At 39.1% G+C, this 25,590-nt stretch overlaps 1 protein-coding gene across 1 annotated transcript in view; it reads left to right on the forward strand.

The window, feature by feature from the left end:
• The window catches only part of eps15 (epidermal growth factor receptor pathway substrate 15), a 128,796-nt gene that overhangs the window by 7,995 nt on the left and 95,211 nt on the right, over window positions 1-25,590 (forward strand). The window contains exons 3-9 of the mRNA XM_048602094.1: window positions 13,809-13,850; window positions 16,283-16,372; window positions 18,283-18,330; window positions 18,477-18,572; window positions 18,925-18,990; window positions 19,459-19,584; window positions 23,154-23,213. Of these exons, the coding sequence (XP_048458051.1) occupies window positions 13,809-13,850; window positions 16,283-16,372; window positions 18,283-18,330; window positions 18,477-18,572; window positions 18,925-18,990; window positions 19,459-19,584; window positions 23,154-23,213 (528 nt within the window). The remainder of the gene's footprint in view (window positions 1-13,808; window positions 13,851-16,282; window positions 16,373-18,282; window positions 18,331-18,476; window positions 18,573-18,924; window positions 18,991-19,458; window positions 19,585-23,153; window positions 23,214-25,590) is intronic.

The raw sequence follows: 25,590 nt of genomic DNA on the forward strand, positions 1-25,590 counted from the left end.
GGTTTCCAACTTGTTGACTGTTGTTGGAGTTGCACTCATCCAGGATGTAGGCTGCATCGTAACTTGTGCGTCGTAGATGGTGACAGGCTTTGGATAATCAGGATTCCTGGCCCATGGTTCGTTGCAGGAGGTTTTCTTATCAGGACTGGATAATTAATAATTTAACACAGACAGAATCATTCTTTTAAGCTGGTCAATGGATGGAGGAATTGGAAGGTGATGCGGTTTACACTGTCTAAGTTTGCAGACACTTTAAAAAGCATGACACGAGATAGTGTACTGTGGTCACAATCACACAGGCTTTGTTTACAGTGGTGTCACAGCTGTGGAAACCTGACTAGAGAGGTCTTCAGTTCACATGTATTTAGGAAAGGGCATGAATATGGTAGGTACATGAATCTCGAATGAAAACACTTTCAAAGGCCTTGGAGAGGAATAAGGCGATAGATAGGCTTGTATTCTGATGAAGAAGCTCAAAGACAGATTTTTGAGAGCTGTATTAATGCCACGTTTATTGGGGATGTGGAAAGTATGAGAAGACAGGGAACCATTGACAGTATTTGTGAAAGTGGATATTTCTGTGCTGTTATAACTCTGATTCTGTGAAAGAAAGATCAATGTCAGCAGCTTAATGGATACAGGTTTGAGAGAGCAAGAGATGAGTTTTGTGGAGAGAATGAGCTCAGAGGATGTGATGGGAGATATGAGAAAAGCGGGAGAAAGATGAGAAGGATGCGTGTATTGCGATCATTAAATGCAATCATGTAAATACACATTGATATTGTTGATTAAGATTGATTGACTTGATGTTTAGTTATTCTTTGAGTCCCATGAAGTTAGGCTATTCATCTCATTTACAACATGATGTGGCAAGTTCCGTGTTCTCATGACTTCCTGAGTAAAGTTTCTTGAATTGCCTATTGGAATGATTGAAAATATATGTATTATTAGGAGACGTGAGGGGCAAGTATTTTACACAGAGTAGTCGGAGTCTGGAACGCCCTGCCACTGGTGGTGATGGAGGTAGATACGGTAGGGGCATTTAAGGGCCTTTTAGATAGGCGCATGAAAATGCAAGAAATGGAGGGATATGGACCAATAGCTGGCAGAAGGGATTAGTTTCATTTGGCGTCATGTTCGGCATAACATCGTGGGCTAAAGGGCCCATTCCCATGCTGTATAGTTCTATGTTCTGTGTTCAATCTATCCTAATGTATGTTTTCTCCCAATGAAGGTCGCTAAGGCTCTGCATTGGATCAGACAGTTAACTGAGCCCGAGTTCCCTTATTTATCCTGGGTATGTTGGTGATTCTGCCAATGCCACAGTTTGTGCCCATTCCTTGTTAGCTGAGAAAATGGGCATGGGGTGCTTAATCCTCTGTGGCTCCTGCATTTTCAAGGAGGATAGGTAGGAATTTCTGGCAATTTAATTCAGCATTGATAAAGGAACAGCAATGTATGTTCCTGTCAGAGTTTGATGGTAGCACTCAGCAGCTCAAACAGTATCTTTAGAGAGAGAAACAGAGTCAGCATTTTAAGTCAATGACCTTTCGTTAGAAAGCATCTGCATATTTTGCTTCTGTATCTTCAAACCAGATTGGTGTGAGGGAAATTTGGAGATAGTGGTGGCTCTTTGAACTTGTTTCTCTCCATGTTGGTGGTACATGTGTGAAGGCTGGTAGATATTAAAGTAAGCTTGTTGGATTGCTGCAGTGTTTTCTATAAATAGCACATACATAGTGAGAGAGTGGATGCTGACGTCATGATAGGGATTTTGTCATCATGGTCAGATTAGCCAGTCTAAATTAATTGTTGCAGCCCAGTAGAAGAGAACATGCCTAACCAATGACAAGTGATTCTAACCAGGCACTTAATAGTGAAGGGGAAGGAATGTCTTGAATGGGGAGGGACATGTCTTGCACATCTCCATCCTGTATTCTCAGCAAGTTGTGCGTTGCCAGAGTATCGCTTGTGACTGCAATTCAAAACCCAGTAACTGCCCCAAGATGTGCAGCATCTGGTGAATTTATGCCGAAATTCCAAACTGAATAATGGCAGATCTTTAGGTAAATGTGTATGTGAAGCACATTTTCCATACACTATATATGATATTTTCCACTGAAATTTGGTTGTGTGGCTAAAATGGTGCAGCTGTAGCTATAGCCATATTTCTGCCTATAGATTTTTAAAATCTTGGACAACGCTGCTGTAGGTATTACAAATACTTGTAAATTTTTCAAATGTACTTCCCTACTCACTTGACTTTTTTATTTCTGTCAGTGTCTCAAGTGTACATTTCATGTCTTTTCAAGAAATGAAGTTGTAGGGGATGTGGTGGTGTATGGTTTTGCTGCTGAACTAGTAATCCTGAGAGCCTAGTCATGTTCTGGGGACTCATGTTTAAATCTAAAATTGGGAGAGCTGTCTCACAGTCACTCAAGCCGCAGGTTGATATAGCCATACTCACAGGATTATACCATACTTACCATCCCAGACAACACCGTCACCATCCTTGGTTATGTCCTGTCCCATTGTTGATATAGTGACAAAGTGTCAGAAGGAAGTTGCTCTGGGAGTCCTTCACATTAATTCTGAATCCACCAAAGTCTCATGGCGTCAGGTCAAATGGTAGCAAGGAAACTTCCTGCTAATTGCCGCGTACTGCTTCTTCTCTGCTATTAATTTGATACCCCTCCATGTTGATCACCACTTGAGGAAGATCTGAGGGTCCCAAGGGTGCAGAATGTGCTCTGGGTGGGTAGCTTCATAGTCTGTCACCAAGAATAACATGACTGCACCATTATTGACTGAGCTGGGTGATTTTGAAAGGTCTTAGCTGCTAGACTGGGTCTACAGATGGTGCTGAGGGAACCAACAAGAGGTGAAAACATTCTTGACCTCATCCTTACCAATCCCCCTGTCTCAGATGCCTTTGTCCATGACAATATCTGTAAGAGTGACTCCACACTGTTCTTGTGGAGATGAAGTCCCATCTTTGTACTGAGGATATCCTTCATTGTGTGATACTATCGCTGTGCTAAATGGTTTAAAATAGATCTAGCAATTCAAGATCATGTATCATGAGGCACTGTGGGATATCAGCTATGGCAGAATTGTACAGCAATACAATCTACACCCTCATGACCTGGCATATGCCCCCACACCATTATATCTAAGGTAGGGGATCAACCCTGGTTCAGTGAAGCGTGCAGGAGCAGCATTAGACATAGCTAAACATTAGGGGTCAACCTGGTGAAGCTATGAAATAGGACTAGTTGTGTGCCAAACAGCGTAAGCAGTGAGTAATAGACAGGGATAAGTGATTCCAAAACCAGCAGATCAGATCTAAGCTTTGCAGTCTGCCACGTCCAATCATGAATGGTGGTGGACAAGTAGAAAACTTAGTAGGGGAGGCCGTTGTACAAATATTCCCATTCTGAATGACAGGGGAGCCCAGCACACAGTGCAAAAGATAAGGCTGAAAAATTTGCAACAAGCTTCAGGCGGAAGGATTGGAGGAACCATCTGTCAGCATCCTCCAGAGATCCTCAGCATCTCGAATGCCAGTCTTCAACCAATTTGATTCACTTGCAGTTCCAGCACAGCTACAACATTGATGTGGAGTTAGTGGTGTTGGACTGGGATGGACAAATTCAGAAGTCACACGACACCAGATTATAGTCCCAGCAGGCTTTTTTGGAATCACAAGCGTTCAGAGTGCTGCTCCTTCGTCATGTGAGTGTCAAAAGCTAGGTACAAATAGTGTGAATGGAGTGTTGACAAACTGAATAAAAAGTCTTTGCAGGTGATCCAAAGTGTCAACAGCTGAATAACAAGTGAAGGGATGACCCATGATCTGATTGATTAAGGCAGAGAGATAATTACTAAAAATCAAAAATAAGATGGTGCTAGAGACAAACCAAATGGCTGGAATAACATGATAGGTATAAGGGTCGCATGACTAGGGTCTAACCGAAGTAACAAGTAATCCAAACTGTACAAACTAATTAATGTACAGAGATATCAAGGTGAGGGGGTTAGAATAGAAAAATAAGGAAGATTTTACACTGAACAGTATGGTGGGGCTACATGAACCCAAGATCACGGTTGAAGCTGTCCTCATGGGTACAGAACTTGGCTGTTAGTGGCTGACTGTCCCCCTACTACTGACACTTAGGAGTAGTGTTGCGTACGCTTTCAGGATGCATTGCAATAATTCACTAAGGCTCCTTGGATAGCCTTCCAAACAAATGACCGTGACCATCCAGAAGGACAAGGGCTGCAGATAGGTGGGAACACCACCACCTGCAAGTTCCCCTCAAAGACACTCATGATCCAGAATTGGAAATATATCGTTCTTCCTTCAGACCCATTGGGTCACAATCCTGGAAATCCCTCCCTAACAGCATTGTGGGGTGTACCTGCAACCAATGGATCACCAGTTCAAGAAGGCAGCTCACTACCACCTTCTCAAGAGTAACTCGGGATAGGAAGTAAATACTAGCCAGCCAGTGGTGCCCATATCCCTTGAATGAATAAAGAATAGCTTAGCAAATGCAGTCCCATTCTTCTGTTAGCTTGAAAATTTAATTATTAACTTGCATTGTCAGCAAATTCTTTCTTTTCTGACTGTTTCTGTTGCTTCATTCAAATTAGGGGATAAATTAATTTTTACCACAAAGAAAGCCTCATTGAAAGCTTTGGAACTGCCACAGTGTTTCCTGAACAGTGTTGAGGAGTTTCCCATCATTAAAATATTTGAGGGGAGATATTTACTCTTTTATTGAAAGAGTTAAAATAGAATTAACTACAGTTTGGCTTTGACTGAGACCCTTTTCTATGAATGTATCTGGTGCTGCACTGTTTGTCACTGTTATATCAGATGGCGTTCAGTGAATCAAGTGCACACCTTGCACGATTTGAAGGAGTCTAAGATGCTTGAACTAGAGGTTGAATTTATCTTCGATTTGTGTTTGCATCAAAACATAATTTTCCACACTGCTCCTTTCCTGCTGCTGAATAGCATGCCACAGTCTTGAGACAGCAAAAATTAAATAATTGCATTTATGTAGCATGTTTCACAGCTGCAGGGCACCATAAACCACTTTGTAGCCAATGAACTGCTCTTAAGTATAGCTGCTGTTGTAATATAACAGCTGATGTACCATCGAGTCATATAGCATGGAAAGCCCCTTCGGTCTAATTCTTCCGACGAGGCTTCTCAAACTAAACTAGTCCCATTTGCCTGCACCTGGTCTATATCCCTCTAAATCTTTCTTAACCATGTACCTGTCCACCTGTCTTTTAAATGTAACTGTGCTCGCATCTACCATGTCCTCTGGCAGTTCATTCCATATATGAAAGATCCTCTGTGTGAAAAAGTTGCCTTTCAGTTCCCTTGTAAACCTTTCTCCTCTCACCTTAAAATTATGCCCTCGAGTTTTGAACTCCCCGACTCTCGGGAAAAGACTTTTGCTATTCACCTTATCTTCGCCCCTCATGATTTTATAACGTCACCCCTCAATCTCCTATGCCCCGGAGGGAAAAATGTCCTAGCCTACCCAGCATCTCCTTATCATTTCAAACTGTCCAGTCGCAGAAATATCCTTGTGTATCTTTTCTGCACCCTTTCCAATTTAGTAATTTCCTTCCTATAGCACGGCGACCAGAACTGTACACAATACTCCAAAAGTGATCTTATCAGTGTCCTTTAACCACACCATAATGTCCCAACTCCTATACTTAATGTTTCAGAGATAGTAGGAACTGCAGATGCTGGAGAATCTGAGATAACAAGGTGTAGAGCTGGATGAACACAGCAGGCCAAGCAGCATCAGAGGAGCAGGAAAGCTGACGTTTCGGGCCTAGATCCTTCTTCAGAAAATTTTGTGACGACAAATCAAGGTGCTCCTGGTGCATTTTTTTTATTTGTGAGCTTATGGATGGAAGGCTGGTGATGATGGCGTCTCGTTTGTTGTGATGTCTTTCCCCCAACGCACTGTGCAGCTGGTCTGATGTCCTTTATTCTTGGTCTCTGGCAGTTGCCACACTATTCCCAATGTCACCATGTGGCAACGATAAATTTTGGTTGATAACAAAAAGTCCAAAGGGTACTTTGTTATGTTAATGAAGCTGTTTAAATGCAGTTTGATTTGTAATGAGTTCAGTTATTAAATGGTATTTCCCTTGTGTCCTTATGAATGTGACTTTTTATTCATGGTTCCATACAATAAAGCGAGAGTATGCAACTGGGCTGTTAATTCATTTTCACTAGGGATGTGTGTTATGTTGAAATTAATATTGATATGTCTATGAGTGTGGGTGATTTAGAATGAGTCCTCCTGTTATCATTTATGTGGAACATTGTCCAAGGACTTGTTTAGGGGAGCGTTGTCACTGTAGCCATCTTTTGTATATTTGGTCAATGGTAGGTGCTCTGCCATAGGTCAGGAAGAAAGCAGCTTGTTGATGATTTCAGCTCTTTTCAGAACTGCTCTGAAGCACTCCCTTCAAAGCTACCTAAAGCAGACCATGATTACCATCCAAATTTGAGCTTGTGAATATCACACCCACATACCTGACGCCTGACAGAAATCCATACTGGTTGAGACTACCTGGACTGCACCTCACCCACCACTCCAAAAATGACATGTTCTGTGCACTCACTTGGTGTCCCAATGGAGCAGTCTTCCTAAGCAATGTCCACTATCCAACACTTTGGATCAAGGAATGAGAAATGCAAGAACTCATCTTACGTCTTGGTCCTCCACAGACAGCAATCCACCAGCAGACATCCTTTGGATCAAGGAATGGGAAATGAGAGATGTCACTGAAGAGTTTCTTGTGCTAAACCCCATCTGTTGAATAGCAGGCTTTGAACTGCTACAGTGAGAGGGTCCTTGTTAAATATGTTCAGTCCAAATCAGGGCCTCTGTGCAGTCAAACTCCACCACTGGGTTTCGGTATAAACCTTATAGGCACTTGTGGAGAGACACATACAATGCTGCATGTTACCCTGGAATAACCTGTCTACAAACTAAGTTGTGGATTAATCACCTTAAACTCAACAAACAAGGAGGCAGTCACCTGGCTCCAGGGATTTGCGTTTTCTAAATAAGTTAAAATCCATAACTACATCACTGGTATGAATGAAAGATGCACAGTTTACTGGATATACTCTACTTGATCATCATTTTCTCCTGCAACCTTTGTTATCAAAAAGAGCAGGAGCAACAGTATTATCCAAATTTACTCCCAAGTTCTCCAAGTAACATCATCCTGACTTACATGTTTTCCACCTTTTCATCATTTAATATTTGGTAATTTTCTGGAAATTCCTATCTTTTCATTCTTGTTATTAACCGGCAAACATATGTGCAAGTATATAAATTAGGAACAGGCGTAGACCATTTGGTCCATTGAGCCTCTTCTACCATTTGATAAAATCTGACTGATCTATTTGTGGCCTCACTTTCAGTCCCCTGTCTACTCTCTATACCTTTTGAATACCTTGTCAATTAAACATCTATCCAAATCAACCTTGAAAACAGGTCTCATTTTTTTCTAAACTCCAATGAATATAGATTCAACTTGACTAACTTTTCTCATAAGGTAACAACCTCATTTCAGGAATTAATCAAGAGAACCTTCTTTGGACTGCTTTGAATATTGTTATATACGTTCTGAAGTATGAATACCAAATCTACTCTCAGTGCTCCAGTGTGGTCTCACTGTTGACAATTGTAGCAAAACTGCCCTGCCTTTATAGTCCATCTTCCTTGTGACAAACAACATTTCATTTGCAATCCTATCTACTTACTGTATGTTGAAACCAAATTCTGTGATTTGTGTACCAAGGCATCCAGATCCGTTTAGCACAGTTTTGTCATCTTTCTCCATTTAAATGATATACTGTTTTGCTTGTGTACTGCCAAAGTGGATGAATTGACGTTTTCTTTCATTATACCCATTTATCAATGTTTTGCCCACTCACTTAACCTATATAAATCCCTTTGTAGACTGTTTATTTTCTCACAGTTTACTTTCTGACCTATTTTTGTGGCCTCAGCAAATTTAGTTGCTGCACATTCTATCTCTTTATGCATAGACTGCGATCTATAATGCAATGATCCCTGTGGTACTCTACTGCTTACAGCTCGCAAACCCTAAAATGACCCATTTATTCCCCACTCTCTGTCTCTCCTGAGCCAACTAATCCTCCATCCATTATAGTGCATTATCTCCTACACTTTTAGCTCTGGCTTTCTGTAATAACCTTTGCTGTGGCACTTTGTTAAATGCCTTTTGGAAATGCCTCTAGTTACCCTTTTCCTTTTCAAATGCCTTTAGAAACGGTTCCTGCCTACTTTTATATTTCTCGCCAGCCTTCCCTTATAATCTTAACTGAATTGTACATTTTTACTTTAAATTTAACACTAACTTTAACTTCTGTAGCTCGCCACAGATCTAGTCACTTTGTTAATTTGTTTTTCACTTGCACATTTGGTTTTTCCAAGGTCTGTTGGGCTGAAGATTAGAAAACAGCTGGTTTTGGACTCTGAAACAATTCCATAAACCACCATGACTGATCACTTTTGGACCTGTGTCCTGTTTCAGCATGCACATATTAGGGGTGAATCCTCGCTTAAAAGACTAAAAACCATCACTTTTCAAGTTTCTACCTGGGAATTGTTTGTGTAGGTCAGTGGAACTGGGGTTAGCTGAGTTGGCTGGATGGCTGGTTTGTGATGCAGAGTGATGCCAACAGCGTGGGTTAAATTCATGCACCAGCTGAGGTTACTATACAGAATTCTCCTTCTCAACCTCTCCACTTCCCTGAGGCATGATGACCCTCAAGTTAAACCACCACCACTTGTCTCTCTCTAATGAAAGAGTGTCCTATGACTGGTAAGACTTTGACAATTTTACCTTTACCTTGAGTTTACACTGAAGGATACTGGTAGAAATCTTTGAAAATAGTGGACTGCATATGAAGGTTACCCTGCCAGGAGTATGTATTTTTTTATTTGTCTCTTTACATCTGTATTGCAAATCAACCTATTTCCAATCTGAACAATCCCCCAAAAATTTATGAATAGCATATTTATTTTAAATGTATCCATTATTGTCTCTTCATTGTTAATGCATTCTCTTGGACTTAAACTCCATTTTGTATTATATACTTGGAAACCTTTTCGGAAAGCTGCCTTGTCATATCTCTGTTATATAACTTGCAGCCCCTTCAAACGTGCTGTATAATCTGAACAAGTCTGTTGCAAAAGGCATTTAGATATGTGGTAGTTTTCTATTTATCTCAGTGTTCAGCAGTCTTGAATTTGGTTAATAAAAATTAAAATTAAGCTGGCACTCCCCATTGGCATAGAGGGTATGTAATGTCGTGCAAATGAAAATAACTTTGCGTTGAATTTAGAAGTTTGGGTAGAGGAAGAGCTAATTTTCAGGCTGGTTTGTGCAAAATGACTTAGGCTCATCTTAATGCAAAATTTACCCACATTTTCCAACACTAACTAAATTTCAGCCCTACCATAATTACATCAATCATCATTTTGAACTGGCAATGCTTTGGGAATCTGGTTAACATGTCTTTATTTGTTAACAGCAAATCACTGTGAGTAGGTAACTTTTTGCATCTCTGTGAAGCACCTCATGAGCCAGTGTACAAAGTTATAGATCAGTTTTATTCCACACTTAAGAGAATCCCAACCATTAATGGTGTCTCTATACATGGCAGTTGTGAACTTGCATAAAAACAAGTGTTATTAATCAATTGCCATTAGTGAAGCTGTGGCCAAGGGACTTTATTGCACATTAGCCACTGATCATGTGAGAATTGATAGAATAAGGCTCAGGCAAGGAAGGGGCAAGAGGAAAATATGAAGGGAGAGGATAAAGTTCATGTTGGGCCATTATTTACAATGAATGAAAGAAAGAAGGCCCAATGCTTGGCAAGTGAGAACTGATGACAATGTAAAGAGAAAAATGTAATGGTACTGTTGCTGAAGTTAATTGATGACATTTGAGAGAAAAGGAGTTTAGCAGGAATGAAAGATGCAAAATGGACCTTATATTTTGAGGAGGAAGGGTGAAGATGATTAAAACAGTACTTTTGGTTGACTAAGGAAGGAAATTGCCCAGGATTGTAAGGGGAGTTTAGGGAGGAACTGTCCCAGCAAGAACTTGGGGATGGGAGAAAGAACACTATTACTCAGACTAAACAGAATAGAAGGGGAAGAATACCTGGTTAATTATATTTGAAAAACAAATAACCTGTAGTAGAGTAGACACTTTGACAAACCATGGACATCTTCAAACCCTTTGTAGATTGTTGAGTGCTTTTGAAGCATAGCCATGGTAATGTGGGGAACGTAGCAGCCAGTTTACACAAAGCAGTGCCCCACAAATAAAGATGAAATAAATGAACAGATTATCAGTTTTGGATGTTAGTTTGATTGGGACACTCTGGTGAAATCTCCACCTGAGAGAAAAATGTCCCTCCTGAAAGACAACATTTCCTACGGTTCAACTTTGCCTCAATGTTCCCCTGAGGTCTGGCCATTATTATTATATGTTGAAAACTATGAACTGTGAACTAGGACTTGAACTTAGAACAATCTGACTCAAAGGTGAGAATGTGATCTCTGAGCCAAGGTTGACATCAGAAATGGGGAAAAATGCGCAAAAAATTTGTAGAAAGGAATGCAGATGTAAATGGAAAAGTTTGGAAAAGAAAGTGACTCTATTCGAAGTGTGGGTCTGTTCCTGAATTGCAACGAGAGGGATTAGGATGTCAGTGTGAACTGGGCAGTCAGGATCTGGGTAAATAACTTTTGAGGAAGCATTTAGTAAGCAATTGGATTGTTGAAAAACCAAATGAAATTGGTTTTGACTTTTACACTGGACTGAAAATGTTAACACTGGTTTCCTTCTGCAGCTAAGTTTCTCCAGCAATTTCTGTCTTTGATGGTTTTGACTTCAATAAATTTAAAACCTATTAATTGCAAAACCTATTATTGTTTTATATTAATCAGAAACTTCCTGAAACTGCACCACTTTTGTATCTTCAACTTTTAAACTTCCTCTTTAAGTTTTCATGCTCTCATGTTTGGTGTTTCGACAGTATAAATATGGAATATTTTGTGAGAATAAACTGCAAAGCCTCTGTCACAGTCATACAGGAGCCTGACTTGTTCTCATAATTTGGTACTGTGCTAGCTGTTTTAAATCTGTTGACCTGCTTTTGCAAGTTTTCTTGGCTGCAACATACATATTAAAGTCATTAAATTATGTGTATATTGAACAGAAGGAGAATGTTCTGAAATGATCAGCAGATGTGACAGCATCTGTGGAGAAAAGAACAGAGTTACTGTTTTAGATAATAACTGTTTTTTTCCTCACAGCTTCTATTAAAAATTACCATCATTTTCGGTTTTCCTTTCCAATTTTCAGCATCCACAGTAATTTTCTTTTATGTACATTTAGCAGTTCCTTTGCCATTTTATGCAGCCTAAAAAAGAGCTATATCTTGTTTAAGTGATTTCAGTTCCAAAGATTGAAACTCTGAAAAATAAAAGACAACTTGAAAAATTTCAAATTGAATTTTTCATTGCATCATGCACTTATAGGAATTAGCAGTCGTAGGCTATTTGCTCCCCCCAAGCCTACCTGCCATTCAAAAAGTTCATGGTTGATCTGTTTGTCTTTCAACCTTGCATCTACCCACCCCCGATAATCTTTGATTCCTGTGCCTAACAAGAATCTATCAACTTTTCGTCTTACAAATTTATTAATTTCACCTCCACAGCCATTTGAGTCAGAGAGTCTAAAGTTTTACATCCCCTATGAGTGAATATAACTCTCAACTTTATCCTATCTTGGCTGTACTGATGTTATTGGCACACATTGCCCTTGGTCTTTGTATCATAAGTCCATGAGACATAGGAGCAGAAATTAGGCCATTCGGCCCATAGAGTCTGCTCTGTCCTTCGATCGTGGCTGATAAGTTTCTCAACCCCATTCTCCGCTTTCTTCCCATAACCCTTGATAATCAAGAACCTAGCTATCTCAGTCTTAAATATACTCCATGACATGACCTCAACAGTCTTCTGTGGCAAGGAATTTCATAGATTCACCCCTCTCTGACTGTAGAAGTTTCTCCTTATCTCTGTTCTAAACGGTCTTCCCTTTACTCTAAGGCTGTGCCCTTGGGCTCTATTCTTTCCTGTCAATGGAAACATGCTCCCAACGTCCAGTCCACTCAGGCTGTTCAGTATTCAGCAAGTTTCAATTAGATCCGCCCCCTCATCCTTCTAAACTCCATCAAACATAGACCCAAAGTCCTAAAATGTTCCTCCAATATTAAGCCTTTTGTTTCTGGGATCATTCTTGTGAACGTCCTCTGGATCCACTCCAGGGCCAGTACATCCTTCCTGAGGTATGGGGCCCAAATTTGCTCTCAGTACTCTAAATGTGGTCTGACCAGAGGTTCAAAAAGCCTCGGAGGTACATCCCTGCTTTTATATTCTAGTCCTCTCGAAATAAATGCCAGCGTTATACTTGCCTTCCTAATTACTGACTCAACCGGCAAGTTTACCTTAAGAGCATCCTGGACGAGAACTCCCAAGTCCCTTTGCATATAAGATATTTAGTGACGTCTGCTTGAAATACCTGCATGTGCCCATAGTTGCCTGTTCACCATAGATTTGAGTTGATCTTTGTCTTGTGCTGATTGAGAAGCATGTTGATACTTGTGAAACGGCCAGTTCTGCATGGAGCCTGTCTATATTACTTAAATTTAGCATAAGTTGCTACTTCCAGTGTGGAAGGAGGATATATAGGACTTGGAGATTTCAATGAAAGGATAAATTATTGATTTTTTTTTTTCTCTTTTGATATTAAATTGTTCTTGAAATGTATTGTGATTCTTGGTAAGTTCAATTGGTTCCCTTGTTCCCCAATAATAATGAAAGTTCAAACCTTTCAACATTCAAGCATGTTAACTTTTAGTGGTAATGTTTTGGGGAAGTGGTAGTATCACTGGAATAGTAATTCAGAATCTCGGATAATGTTCTGGGGACATGGTTTTGAATCTCACCACGGCAAATAACAATGTTTGAATTCAATAACATCTAAAATTATAAATTAGATGATTGGTAACCATGTAATCATTGTCAATTGTCAAAAACATTAATCTGAGCCACTCATGACCTTTAGGGGAAGAAGCCCAATGCCATCTTGGCGCTTTGATTTTTACCACTCCACCACTTTCAATATCTTCAAAGTTCACTTCCTTCACAGCTGATACATATTGGCAGCAATCTGTACCATCTACAAGATTCACGCCAGAAAGGTACCAAGTCTTTTTGACAGCACCTTTCAAACCCATGATCTCTACCATTGAGAAGGACAAGGGCGCAGATACATGGGAACATCTTTGCTTGCAAATTTTGCTCCAAGCCACACTCCATCGTAACTCGAAACTGTATTGAAATTCCTTCGCTGTCTTTGGGGCAAATCCAGGAACTCCTTTCCTAGCAGCACTGTGTGTGTCCTACGCACTAGGAATCTGATAGCTGAAGAAAGCCATTCACCACCACCACGACCACCTCCAGGATGGGCAATAAATAGTGGCCTTGCCAGCACAGACCACGTTCATGAGCACGCAAAAATAAAAACTGATTATGTCAATTCATTCAGAACCAGCATTCAGTACTTTTGAACACATTGCACTGTTACATTTTTTATCTTTCGTAATTAGATCAGAAAACTTATTGCTTTTTATTCTTTTGCAGCTTTCAAGTGGAAATCCTTTATACGAAAAGTATTATCGTCAGGTAACTTTGACTTTACTTGCTTTCTGCTCAGTGCATTTAACAGTGTCCCTTGTAAATATTTGAACATGTTTAACTGTATTGACTACTCTAGCAAATTATGTTACGATAAATACATTAATACTTTTTTTATATAAGAAACCTTTTTACCCTGTGATATCAATTAAACAGTGATATTAAGATTGTGTTTCAAACTTATTGCAACATTGTTTCCTTATAAGACACATTTTCCAGAAATTGTTTACTTCTGACTTTTTTATATTTACCTTTTCTCTTTGGAAGGTACAAATTCAAGTGATGGTATATTTTCACAGTTGTTAGTAGCTTTTGGTACCTTGCCCAAATAACAAGAACAGGTAGTGAATACCCATTCAACCAAATGCCAGCCAAATCCGACCTTGTTCTTACAACTTGTCCACGTACATGCACGTGTTATCAGGGGTCAGTAGATAACAATCATAAGTGGAAAATGTGGCCGCTTTTCACCACCTCTGTGCACAAAGAATACTGAAGTCGGTTCTTTTTACACAGCATCAGTGATGTTTGTGGTTGGGATTAAGTTATGAAAAGAGACAGAATAAACTGGGAACAGTATCACTGGACATTGAGATTAGTTTAGGGCTACTCAACGAGTGGGTTGACACCAACATGATCAGTCACACGGTCCCCTTCTGGTGTGTATAACACTATGGCACTTCTGTCTGAGATGTAATTAGTTAATTCACATATCAGTTGGTCCTTTTATTGAACGGCTCTTGGGGAAACTCTACTCTTCATTCTGGTGAATGATCCAACTCACTGAGTGAAAATGACAGTACCATTTTGTTCGCAAATCCAACTTTGGAAACGACTTGTCACGCTGAAGAGCAGCTTCTTAATTTTGACTTGATCAAATGTTCTTTCATGTTCATGGTTCCTCTTGAATAGCAGATAGACCATGCTAGAAATCATTCCAGTGACCTTTTGTTAACTTAAAAGAAAGAATACTTTTGTAATTGCTTCCAAATTTAAATTTCTTTCCTGCATTTTCATTGTAAGTTAGCCGTTTGGATGGTACATTGGATTGCGCACTTGTGAATTTTCCGTATACAAATAGCAACTTCATATTTTTTTTTGGCTGATTTCGGATCTAACAGACACACCATTTGGGCATGATTGCTGAGTCATACAGACAATTAAGAGTTAGGTTCAGTTCTTGTTCTGTTCTGAGTTAATCACTGTCATTCAGAACACTTGGATGAGCACCACACCAGGATCCAGAGTCTTAGAATATTAAGACCCAGAAAGAACGAACAAATCGAGTTCAGGTTCTCAATCTTACTCTCATGGAAAATCTATACAAAGCATTAGACTTGGCTGTGAGCCCTCCCTCAGTCAAATATCCTTGGAGTATATAATCACTAGGTTTGCAAATGAAGAATGGCTGCTTGGGAAATTAAAAAGCTAATGCATCAAAGTATACTGTTAGTCTGCCACAAAGATAAGGTAGAATATTGTTTGTGAGTAATTTTCTATTTTTTTTGGCTGGGAAAAATACTTAAGATTATTTTTGAAGCCATAATTTCAAAGTATTTGCTTTTAATTTATGATAACCATTGTGTAATAATCTACACTTTCTTTTTTTAATCCCTATTACTAATTGCTGCTTTGCATTTAACTTTTATTTTCTGTTGTAAAGTCTCATTTGAGTTTCTTTCAGTTTAGAGATTAATTAAGGGTTTCCACTGTTAACCTAAAATTGCACAGACAAGAACTTCAACATGAGTCTTTCTCGACCTCCCTAATAAAGGAGGACTTATGAAAAAGAAGTTGATTTATTTGTGTGCAGTGCTGTTTACCTAGTCTCAAATTCTTCAGAAGCAAGAGTGTCATTTGTGTTTATTATCTTAATTTTTTTCTTTAAATGAAGTTGAGTGATATGTTTTAGTTGGCATTTATTTTAGAGCACATAGCAAAGAGTAGTGTTGTCTATTATCAGACTGGTGGACTTCCAATGGTGGTAACTTCGACCATATGTGTTTTGTTATGATCAAAAGACCTTTTCTATTCTGTTCCATGATAGTTTTTATTTTCTCCCTCCCACTTGGCCTCCAGCACCATTATATACTTGAAAAAGTCAATCGGTAACTTGCAGTAAGGCCTTGGCCGTTATTACATATGACTGTGATGGCAAGTGGATGAGAGTGGCTCGTTATGACCGGTGTTTAAGAATGTTATTTTTCAGTACTTTTCCTTCAGTTTATTGACTTGGAGATTAGGGCCCAGTCTCACTTTTGGTGCCTCTTCTGAATTCAGACATTTCTCATATCAAGAGTCATAAGGTGATTAGTTCATTGATGTTCCTGACCGGGAAAACTATTTTTTAAACCTGCTTATGGAGTACAGAACGTTTCCCTGCTTACAATTTCCAGTTTTTCTGTTTTTCACATTTATAGATTGATACAGTGAATGATGGGAGAGTCGGAGCAGCAGAAGCTGCCTCATTTTTAAAAAGGTCTGGGCTGTCTGACCTAGTGCTTGGAAAGGTACTGCTTTCTTTATGTTATCATTTCTGGTTCCTGTGATGAACTGAAATCATTGATATTTCATTGTCTATAATAATATTATTCATTATAGTAAATTATTCATTATAGTAAACATTTTACTGTAATATTGACCCTTTAAAAATGTTTTCCATTTTACCCTTCACATTTTTCTATTGTTACCCATTTGTCACTGCCTTATTTAGTTCTTATTTTATTCTCTCCTAACTGCTATATCTCTGTCAAACTTTTACAGCTCCTTTTGAGTAATCTGTAAAATTGTCTGCTCTTGTTCCTGTTTCTGTTGCCCTCACTGGATTACCAAAAACCCTGTTTCCAAACTCCTCCATGTTTATTCTTTCTCCAGTTCACATTTTGATGTCTCAGTTTACACAGTAATATCAGTGTGGGTTTGCCTTGCTCTTGGGTGTACTTTTCTGAAACCAATAACAACAACAGTTTAATATGCCTTCTTAAATTGCCATTGTACCATAATTTCCCTTTATAATCCTCTCCTATATATGACTGAACTTAGTTGAAGATATCCTACCCTTCAAATCCTTTATTCTGATTATAGTTATGTAACCATTACTGATAAAAATGCTCAAGTCGAAGGCAGTGTGTATAGCGCAGCCTATAGTATGTTTAGTTTTTAAGGCACCTTTAACAAAGTACTGAGGTAAAATTTGTTGACTAAATTTGACAGTATTTTTCTGAGGTTGGCTGTAGTTTTCCAAAGACTGCAGAATGCTGTAGGGGTTGAAATATTTTTATTTTGAAGGCTGGTCTTGAGATTTTCCTGAGGCTTATTTTTTTTTAAGGGATATTTTTTCTGGTTTTCAGGCATCCCTTTTCATTGTCACCAATTCATTTATTAAATGATGGAGTCATGTAGTAATAATGTTTCCTGTTTTTGTGTTTACATAGGATATTTGGACTCTAACAGAAGCAGATTTAGGAGAATTCATCAATGTCCTCAATTATCAACCTTCCATTAAACCTGAAGCTACATCACACAATGAAAGCATTAATTTCTTAGACATTGTTATATTTAAATTGGCACTAGACAGCAGGCATAAGTTAGCAACAAGTTTGTTTCAAAATATCTGCACACTCCTACACTCATAATTCCCCGCAAATTCCTTCTGTCTGCCATCTGTCCTTACAGCCTTCCTCCCTCTCCAGACTGCCTTGCCTCCATTTGTCTCAACCCTGCTAACAGCTGCCCTTTCCCTCCACCCTCACCCATGCAGCTTCCTTTTCGCCCCACACACTCGTGCAGCCTGCTTCTCTCCCACTTTGTAGCTTCCTTCTCTGACATTAATATGGCATCCCTCTCCTGCCCTCCCTCGACCTTGCATCCTTCTTCCTCCCCCCCATCTCCCGCCCCAACTCACCCCATCTTTCAGCCTCCTTCTACACCATTTGTTTGTCTTCATTCCCTTTGTAATATTGTTTTCATGACCACCCTTCTTATAGCCAACTCCTTCCCACCACAAACCCGACTCCTTCACTGCTACCATTTACTTTTGTAATTGTTCACTTTGTCTCCAGTCTCCTGCTAGTGAGCCTATCAGCAGCGAGAACTGGAGAGGACTAACCCATAATTGCTGGAGCAACTTATCACTGATTGTGTTATTTCTGTAACTTTGTTCCAGCTGGTCATCCCAGTGGTAGATTTTCCCTAGCCATTTTGGCTTGGTGGCAAATCTGTCTCCCTTCCTCCTCCCTTTCCTCCTTTCTCTTTCTTCCCTACCTCCGACCCAAAACACCATCATCACCAGTATGTGTAATAAGCCGTGCTGTTATAGTTTTCGGAATTTGTGAATACAAATCAGTAAACCTCAGTAACATTTTGAAGATTTTTGCAAGATGTGCAATGTTTTAAATTTACCAAATTAAATTTTTTGCAGATATGGGATTTAGCTGATGCAGATGCAAAGGGATTTTTAAACAAACAGGTGATTTTTTTTACACTTATTTAATTCAGAAACGCCACTTTTGCTCAGTATTGTGTGACAGCTTTTATTGTTTGAATTGTTACAACTTATCTGGTTTGCTCATATGATAAAGCAATTTACTTAAGTGCTCATTTTATTTCCTTTAGGAATTTTTTGTTGCCTTAAGACTTGTAGCCTGTGCACAAAATGGACTTGAGGTCTCGCTCAACAGTTTACAGCTTGCTGCCCCTGCACCAAAATTTGTAAGTAAATTTGTTTCTTATTCTTTATAATCTGAAATAGTAGCAATGATTTGACCTTTTGGTTCCAGTTCAGGAATTTAGTTTGAAATTCAGACATTTTAATTTCAATCAAAAGATAATAATTAATGCATTAAATGTCTTTTGATATTTAAACTCACCCTAGACTAATGGAATAATAAAATTCTCCTTCTTCTTTGTCATGTTGTTGTTCCTGCTGCCCTTCTTTTTCTTGTGTTCTCTTGGCCCATGTCTGTTTCTCCTTCCCTCTCCCTCCATCTGTGCTTTACTCTCAGTTTGTATTCAACTGAGATTACTGCAATGGTTATAAATGGATCTGTCATTTTCATTTTAGAATGATAGAAACAGTCCATTGCTGGCTAGTGGTTCAGCACCTATTGATGTTCCTTGGGCTGTGAAGGTACAGCACTTTGAATATTCACTTTCAATCTTTTGAGATTTTTGACAATCATTTAAAATTCTGTCACTGAAAATGAGATTTGCTTTGACAAATTTTCATAAGTGGTAATTAAAAATATAAATGCTGCATGCAGTGAGTATGTGTAACTTTAAATGAGGATTTAGCTATTCAAATTTTTTTTAAAATTCATCAATGTTTCATTTATAATACCTAGAAAATTATAAAACAATCAATAAAGTTGTGAACATTTCCAACCATTAGAGTTTTTAAATGTATACAATTCAATATGTTGCATGAATGTAAAGGAAATGAAATATTAATTTTGTGAATCAAGTTGTTTTCGCTTAAACATAGCTTTAATCATAACACTCTTTTTGGTTAAAAATTTCAATGTAAGTTACCGTTTTTTAAGATAGAGTTCCCATTTATAATCATTGACTGACATCTATGTTAATATATGAATTGCAGTTGGAAGAAAAGGCCAAGTATGATATAATTTTTGACAGTCTTAATCCTGTGAATGGTTTCCTATCTGGTGATAAAGTGAAACCTGTGCTTCTGAACTCTAAGCTACCTGTGGACGTCCTTGGAAGGGTAAACACAATTTTATGTTCATATGCTATGTAATAGTCTTATCGGTGTCAAAGTTGTATGCTATTTCTGTAGAACGATGTCAGAAGTCACACAATGCCAGGTTATAGTCCAACAAGTTTATTTGAACTCACAAACTTTCAGAGTGCAGCTGCTTTGTCAGGTGCAGTGAAGGGGCTGTGTTCCAAAAGCATGGGAGTTCAAATAAACCTATTGGACTATACCTAGTGTGATGTGACCTCTGACTTGGTCCACCCCAATCCAATACCGGCACATCCACATCTGTAGAACCATAGAATAGTATACACGGAAGGAGATTAACAAAGTTCAACAGATTGGCTTTATCTTTTCTGATATATCCCTGCAATATTTGTCATTTAGATATTTATAGAATTACCATTTGAAAACTTTTATTGAATCTGTATCCTTCATTGTATCAAACAAGGCATTCCAAATTCTAAACATGCCACACCTGGTTCTTTTGTCAGTCACTTGAATCTCTTGCTTTCCGATTATCAGACCTCAGCCACTGAAAGCAGTTTCTCTTCATTTTCTCTGCCTAAATTGTTAATAACTTCAAACAGCTTTGCCACGTTTCCTCTTAATGTCTCTATTAAAGGACAACAACTCCAGCTTCTGTGGTCTATGCAGTTAACTGTAATCTGTTATCCCTGGAACTATTCTCGAAAACCTCCTGCGTACCTCATTCAAAGCCCTCATATCCTTCCGTAAAGGGGGCCTAGAATTGGACGTAATATTTGCTGAAGGACTAAGTGAACATTGTTAAATAACAGAGTCAACACTTAGCAGTCTGAGTTCAGGATATGAATGGTTTAGTCACATACATGTGGTGAGCAGCTCAAAGACTTTCTATCGAGTTGCAAATAGTTCTGACTTTTATACATAAAACACAGTTTCATGCCCCGTTTCGGGCGGGGGGTGGGCAAGCTACCTATCACTAACTATGATACATGTCATGGGGCAGCACGGTGACTCAGTGGTTAGCACTACTGCCTCACAGCTCCAGGGACCCAGGTTTGAGTCCACCCTCGGACAACTGTCTTTGAGGAGTTTGCACATTCTCGCTGTGTCTGTGTTCATTTCCTTCAGGTGCTCCCCCAGTCCAAAGATGTGCAGGGTAGGTGGATTGTCCAAACTAAATTGCCCATAGTGTCCGGGGATGTGCAGGCTAAGTTGATTAGCCATGGGAAATGCAGGGTTACAGGGATAGGATGGGGTTGGGGGTGCGTGGAGTGGTGTGTGGGTCTGGGTTGGATGCACTTTGGAGGATCAGTGTGGACTTCATGGGTCAAATGGCCTGCTCCCACACTACAGGGATTCTATGTTTTATTTGCTTATGAATGTCGGGTTAGGGATAAACTTATTCAGAGTTAAATGTATGTTTGGAAACTTGGTGAGCATGGACGAGTTGGACTGAACAGTCTGTTTCTGTGCTATATGACTGTATAACCCTATATGTAGGCATTAAAAGTTAACCTGTTTTTGTGGTAATGTTATTGTACTCTAAATGCCTGACTTTCTGATTAGCTCTGTCTAAATGACATATAATGCCTTGATTGATCAGAAGGTACAAGCTCAACCCCTGACTTTCAGTGTTTTTAACCAAGAGTTACCCCAGTCATGTATCCTGGACCTTCACCGAAGATCTGTTGACTTGTACGAACTGGTTTTTGAGAGGACTCTGAAACTATATGCAGGCCCTACATAATCTTTGGGAGGCTTTTGTATCTGGTGGTGTCCTGGCCTTGAGGTATCCACTACCTCAAGGACACAAATTCACACACTCTCCTCACTACATTGTTAGCTGAAGACTGGACTCATCAGTTTCTGACATGGTGGGAAAGTGCTCTTTGGACATGTGTGATTGTGTATGTATGCAGTCCCCTTCAGCCATTTTCCACACTGATTTTTTTTCTCTATTTAAAATCCTCCCAGTCTTCCTCTTCTCTATGATTCTGAGGCTTTTGTTGTATTTTATTTTGTTTTATTTCACCCTTCATTTGCCCAGCTAATATTTAATCTTGCACATTCTCCCGGAGTCTTTTATGTCATGCCCAAGACATTTCTTTGGGACTTCCTCAGGGAAGTATCCTTAGCCAAACAAGCTTCATCAATAACCTTCCCTCATCAGAAGATGAGAAGTAGGGATGTTTGCTGATGGTCACACAATGTTCACACAATTTGCAGGTGTTCAGAAACTGAAGCAGGCCATGTCCAAATGCATCAAGATCTGGACAATTTCCAGTGTTGAGTTAAAACGTGGCAAATGACATTTTTAAGATGTAAGTGCCTGGCATTGACTGACTATCTCGAACAAGGGAGAATTTCCCCATCGACCGTTGACATTGAATGGCATTAACATTGCTGAATTCCCCGCTAAGTGCATCTTGGGGATATCTGTGATTCCAGAAACTGAACTCGATGAGAAATGTAAATTTGTGGCTATAAGGTGCAGGTCAATGCAAGGAATTCTGCAGCAACTAATGCACCTACTGGCTCCTCAAAGTCTGTCCAGCATCCTCAAGGCAAAGTCAGGATTGCAATGGAGTTCCTCCTGACTTGCCTTGACGAGGGCAGCTCCTACAAGACTCATGAAGCATGATACCATCCAGGACAAATCAGGCTGCTTGATTGGCACCACATCCATAAATATTCAGTCCCCCTACCACTGATGCTCAGTAACATCCACTTTTTTTTTATTCAGTTGTGGGATGTGGGCATTGCTGGCAGGCCGGCATTTATTACCTGTCCCTGGTTGCCCTTGAAAAAGTGCTGATGAGCTGCCTTCTTGAACTGCTGCAGGCTACATTCTGCAGGTTGTATCGTCTTCAAGAGGCATTACAGAAATTCACCAAGGCTCCTTAGGCAGCACCTTCTAAACACACAACTACAATTTAAACAGGCAAGAGCAGCAGATACATGGAAACTTCACCACTTCTAAGTTTTCCTGAAACCCACTCACCATTCTGAATTCAAATATATCCAGTGTTGCTGGGTCAGAATCCTGGAACTCTAATGGCATTGTAGGTATATGTACACTGCATGGGCTGCATGGTTCAAGAAGTCAGCTCACCACCACTTACACAATAGCAGGTAGACATGTGAACTTTTATGAGTGTGGAGTCTAATTTCTTTGAGTTTTATTTATTGTTGGAAACTTTAAAAAACACAGTCTCCTTAACTTTTCTTTGTCCTTTTTTCTCTCTTAGTTAATCATATTGTGCGTTCTTTCTTTGTTGTTATTTTGCTTTTGGGATCTGATTTCTTACTGGATTAACCATTCTAATACTGTTTCCTGGTTCAGATCTGTGTTGCTTACAAATAATCCTTTGATCTGATTTGTTGAGGACCGGGACAGTTGCTCATCATGTTTGCCAGGATTCATACACTTGCGATAGCTTTCTAATTGCCTGAGCTGGAGAGTAAGGTGCAACTAACAAGATTTGTTCCCTGCTGTGAGAACATTCTGGCCCTGGATGCTTTAAATTAGAAAGAATGTTCAGAATTGAATGGGTCTTATCATTAACTTCCTTTTTTAAATTATCTTTTAGGTCTGGGACCTCAGCGATACTGATCGTGATGGATTATTAGACCGGGATGAATTTGCTGTTGTAAGTTGCACAGGTACCTGTTTTGGTGCTACAGGCTACCTGATGATTTTGCTATATATATATAATATATACATTTACAATATGGTTTGTGTGACAAGGCAGTACTGAGTTTTAGAATAGCCTTTGATAGTTCAACAGAAGTGGCCATTATTCTTTGGCCTGCCTTCACATGGAGTACAAAGCTATTTGGCCGTACGAAGTATTAAAACCAATCATTTTCTATCCTTCCACAGAGATCATTGAAAAGAAAAGTGAATAGAAACTCTAATGATCTGGGATTGTGTGACCAAATCTACACCCTTAACCCCATCTCACCTCAGAGCAGCTAAAGCAAGGATGAATGGAATCAAACCTGGACCTTTGTGGTCTCAATGTCTCAACTATGTGCTGCTTTGAGCACAAGATCATGTGGGAAGTTAGGCATTCTAATATCAAACAGGGAGAATGACTGCCAATGAATAGTAATTCCTGTTCTTGAGATGTGTTATTTACTTGATGTTTATTCCAGAATTTGTGTTTCATGACTGAAATTTATGATCTGCTTCTTTTGTGCTTGACGTTTCTTTGTAGTATTGGTTTGTTGTACAACAGGAGATGGCAGACCTTTTGAGTAAACCACCATTTAAATACATTGCTACCAGGTGTTAGTTCATGCATGTTATAGGATAGGATAATTTAATTATGATCTTAGAATTCAGTTTAAAAACACCTACGTATATAGATGAGTCATATCACTCAAAGTTGTCTTAAATGCAGAAGTGTATCTTTGGGGTTTAAGTTTCAGAAATTATGACCGTAAAACTTAAATAGTACATTGGTATTACATGAAACCATATTGACTCCTATTTTGGGGTTAGCAGTGACTGAGCATACTTATAGATTTTCCGTTATCTTGGCACGAGAGTTGGCAATGACGAGAAAGCAAAAATAAAGTGGTAGCCTTCATTTGGGACCTGTGTGAATAGGTTAGTGGTGTTATGCCTACTTAACAGACAAAATTGGAGAATCTTTACTAAGACACACAGTCCAAATCAAAGGCGGAAGTGACAATCATTAAATTGATGTCAAATCGTAGGCAGAAAGCAAAATAAAGAGGGATGAAAGAAATGAAGTTGAGAGAGGAAGGGATAAGAGGATGGATAAAAAAGTGGATAACAAAAAATTCTGCAAGAATAATTAAAATCAAGAGGAAAGAGGCTCCCCTACCTAGAAAATTTAACTTGCAGCGCTGGAGACGTTGTTTGGTAGCAGTTAAGACTTATCCCATCTTGAGTATGACTGCTATGCCTCTCAATAAAATGTCATTTTTGACACTTTCTGGAGGTGCAGGACAACTTGGATATGTCTTACTATTTGTGTTTAACTGTATGACAAATACTTGCAGGAAGTTGCCTACAATTTACTTAGTAATGGTGGATAATTTACTTGTGGCATCCACTGTTATTTCAACTGCATAGGCTAGGCCAACAGTAATTGTGTTCAGCATTATAGGGAAAATAATGCATTTTATTGCTAATTGTTGTAATAAAATTAGCATGAGAAGTTGCTATATATTTGAATCCATCCAGTCTTGTTTCTACCATCGTTGAAAAATGGTTCTTGTCAGCATCAGCAACATTATAGTTGACTGTGATTGAAAGTGCATTATCCTTAAGTGACTCCTAATTTGTTTGATCATACTGTGCATCTCTACTGTCACCTCACATCTGTGGTCCGCCTCCCTAATACTGCCCCTAAAGCAGATCCATTTCTGCTATCCTAATGCAATTAATCATCACCGTCAATGGCTTTGCTACTTCTGTTTCTGGCGTCACATCTGATGTGCCCAAGGTCCCATTTTTATAGTATGTTATTCATGATTCATTATAGTTCATTTCTACCATACTCATAATAAATGCCTTTATATCTAGGAAACAGATGAGTTTAAAGAAAAAATCTTGCCCTTGAATTTGAAGGAATGTCCAATTTCTTAATGAAAGTTGGGCTCATAAATACACGTGAATTGCAGTTGTGGCACTAGCATGAACACTGCTTACTACATGTGCCATCCTGACATAACAGATATATTGCATTTCTGGGACTAGATTTTGGTAGCAAAAATCAACTCAACATTTGGAATCTGTAGGGAGGAGGGAATATGTTTTTCAAATAAAACTTCATAGACTTTTGACTTGGACATTTATCTGCTTATGTTTGGCCATGATTTATTTTAAGAATTGTCCATGTTATAAATGAAAAGTGTATTACCTGGATCGTTGAACAGTGCCAAATATTCACATACTTTTTTTTGCCCCTGCTAGTTGAAGGTAACAAAATTTGAAATGCATTCCTGCAATTAAGTTTTCAGGATGATACCTTTGTTTTTGTGGAAGTTGAA

The sequence above is a fragment of the Rhincodon typus genome, chromosome 10 (genome assembly GCF_021869965.1).
Source record: "Rhincodon typus isolate 14 chromosome 10, sRhiTyp1.1, whole genome shotgun sequence".
Lineage (NCBI taxonomy): Eukaryota > Metazoa > Chordata > Chondrichthyes > Orectolobiformes > Rhincodontidae > Rhincodon > Rhincodon typus.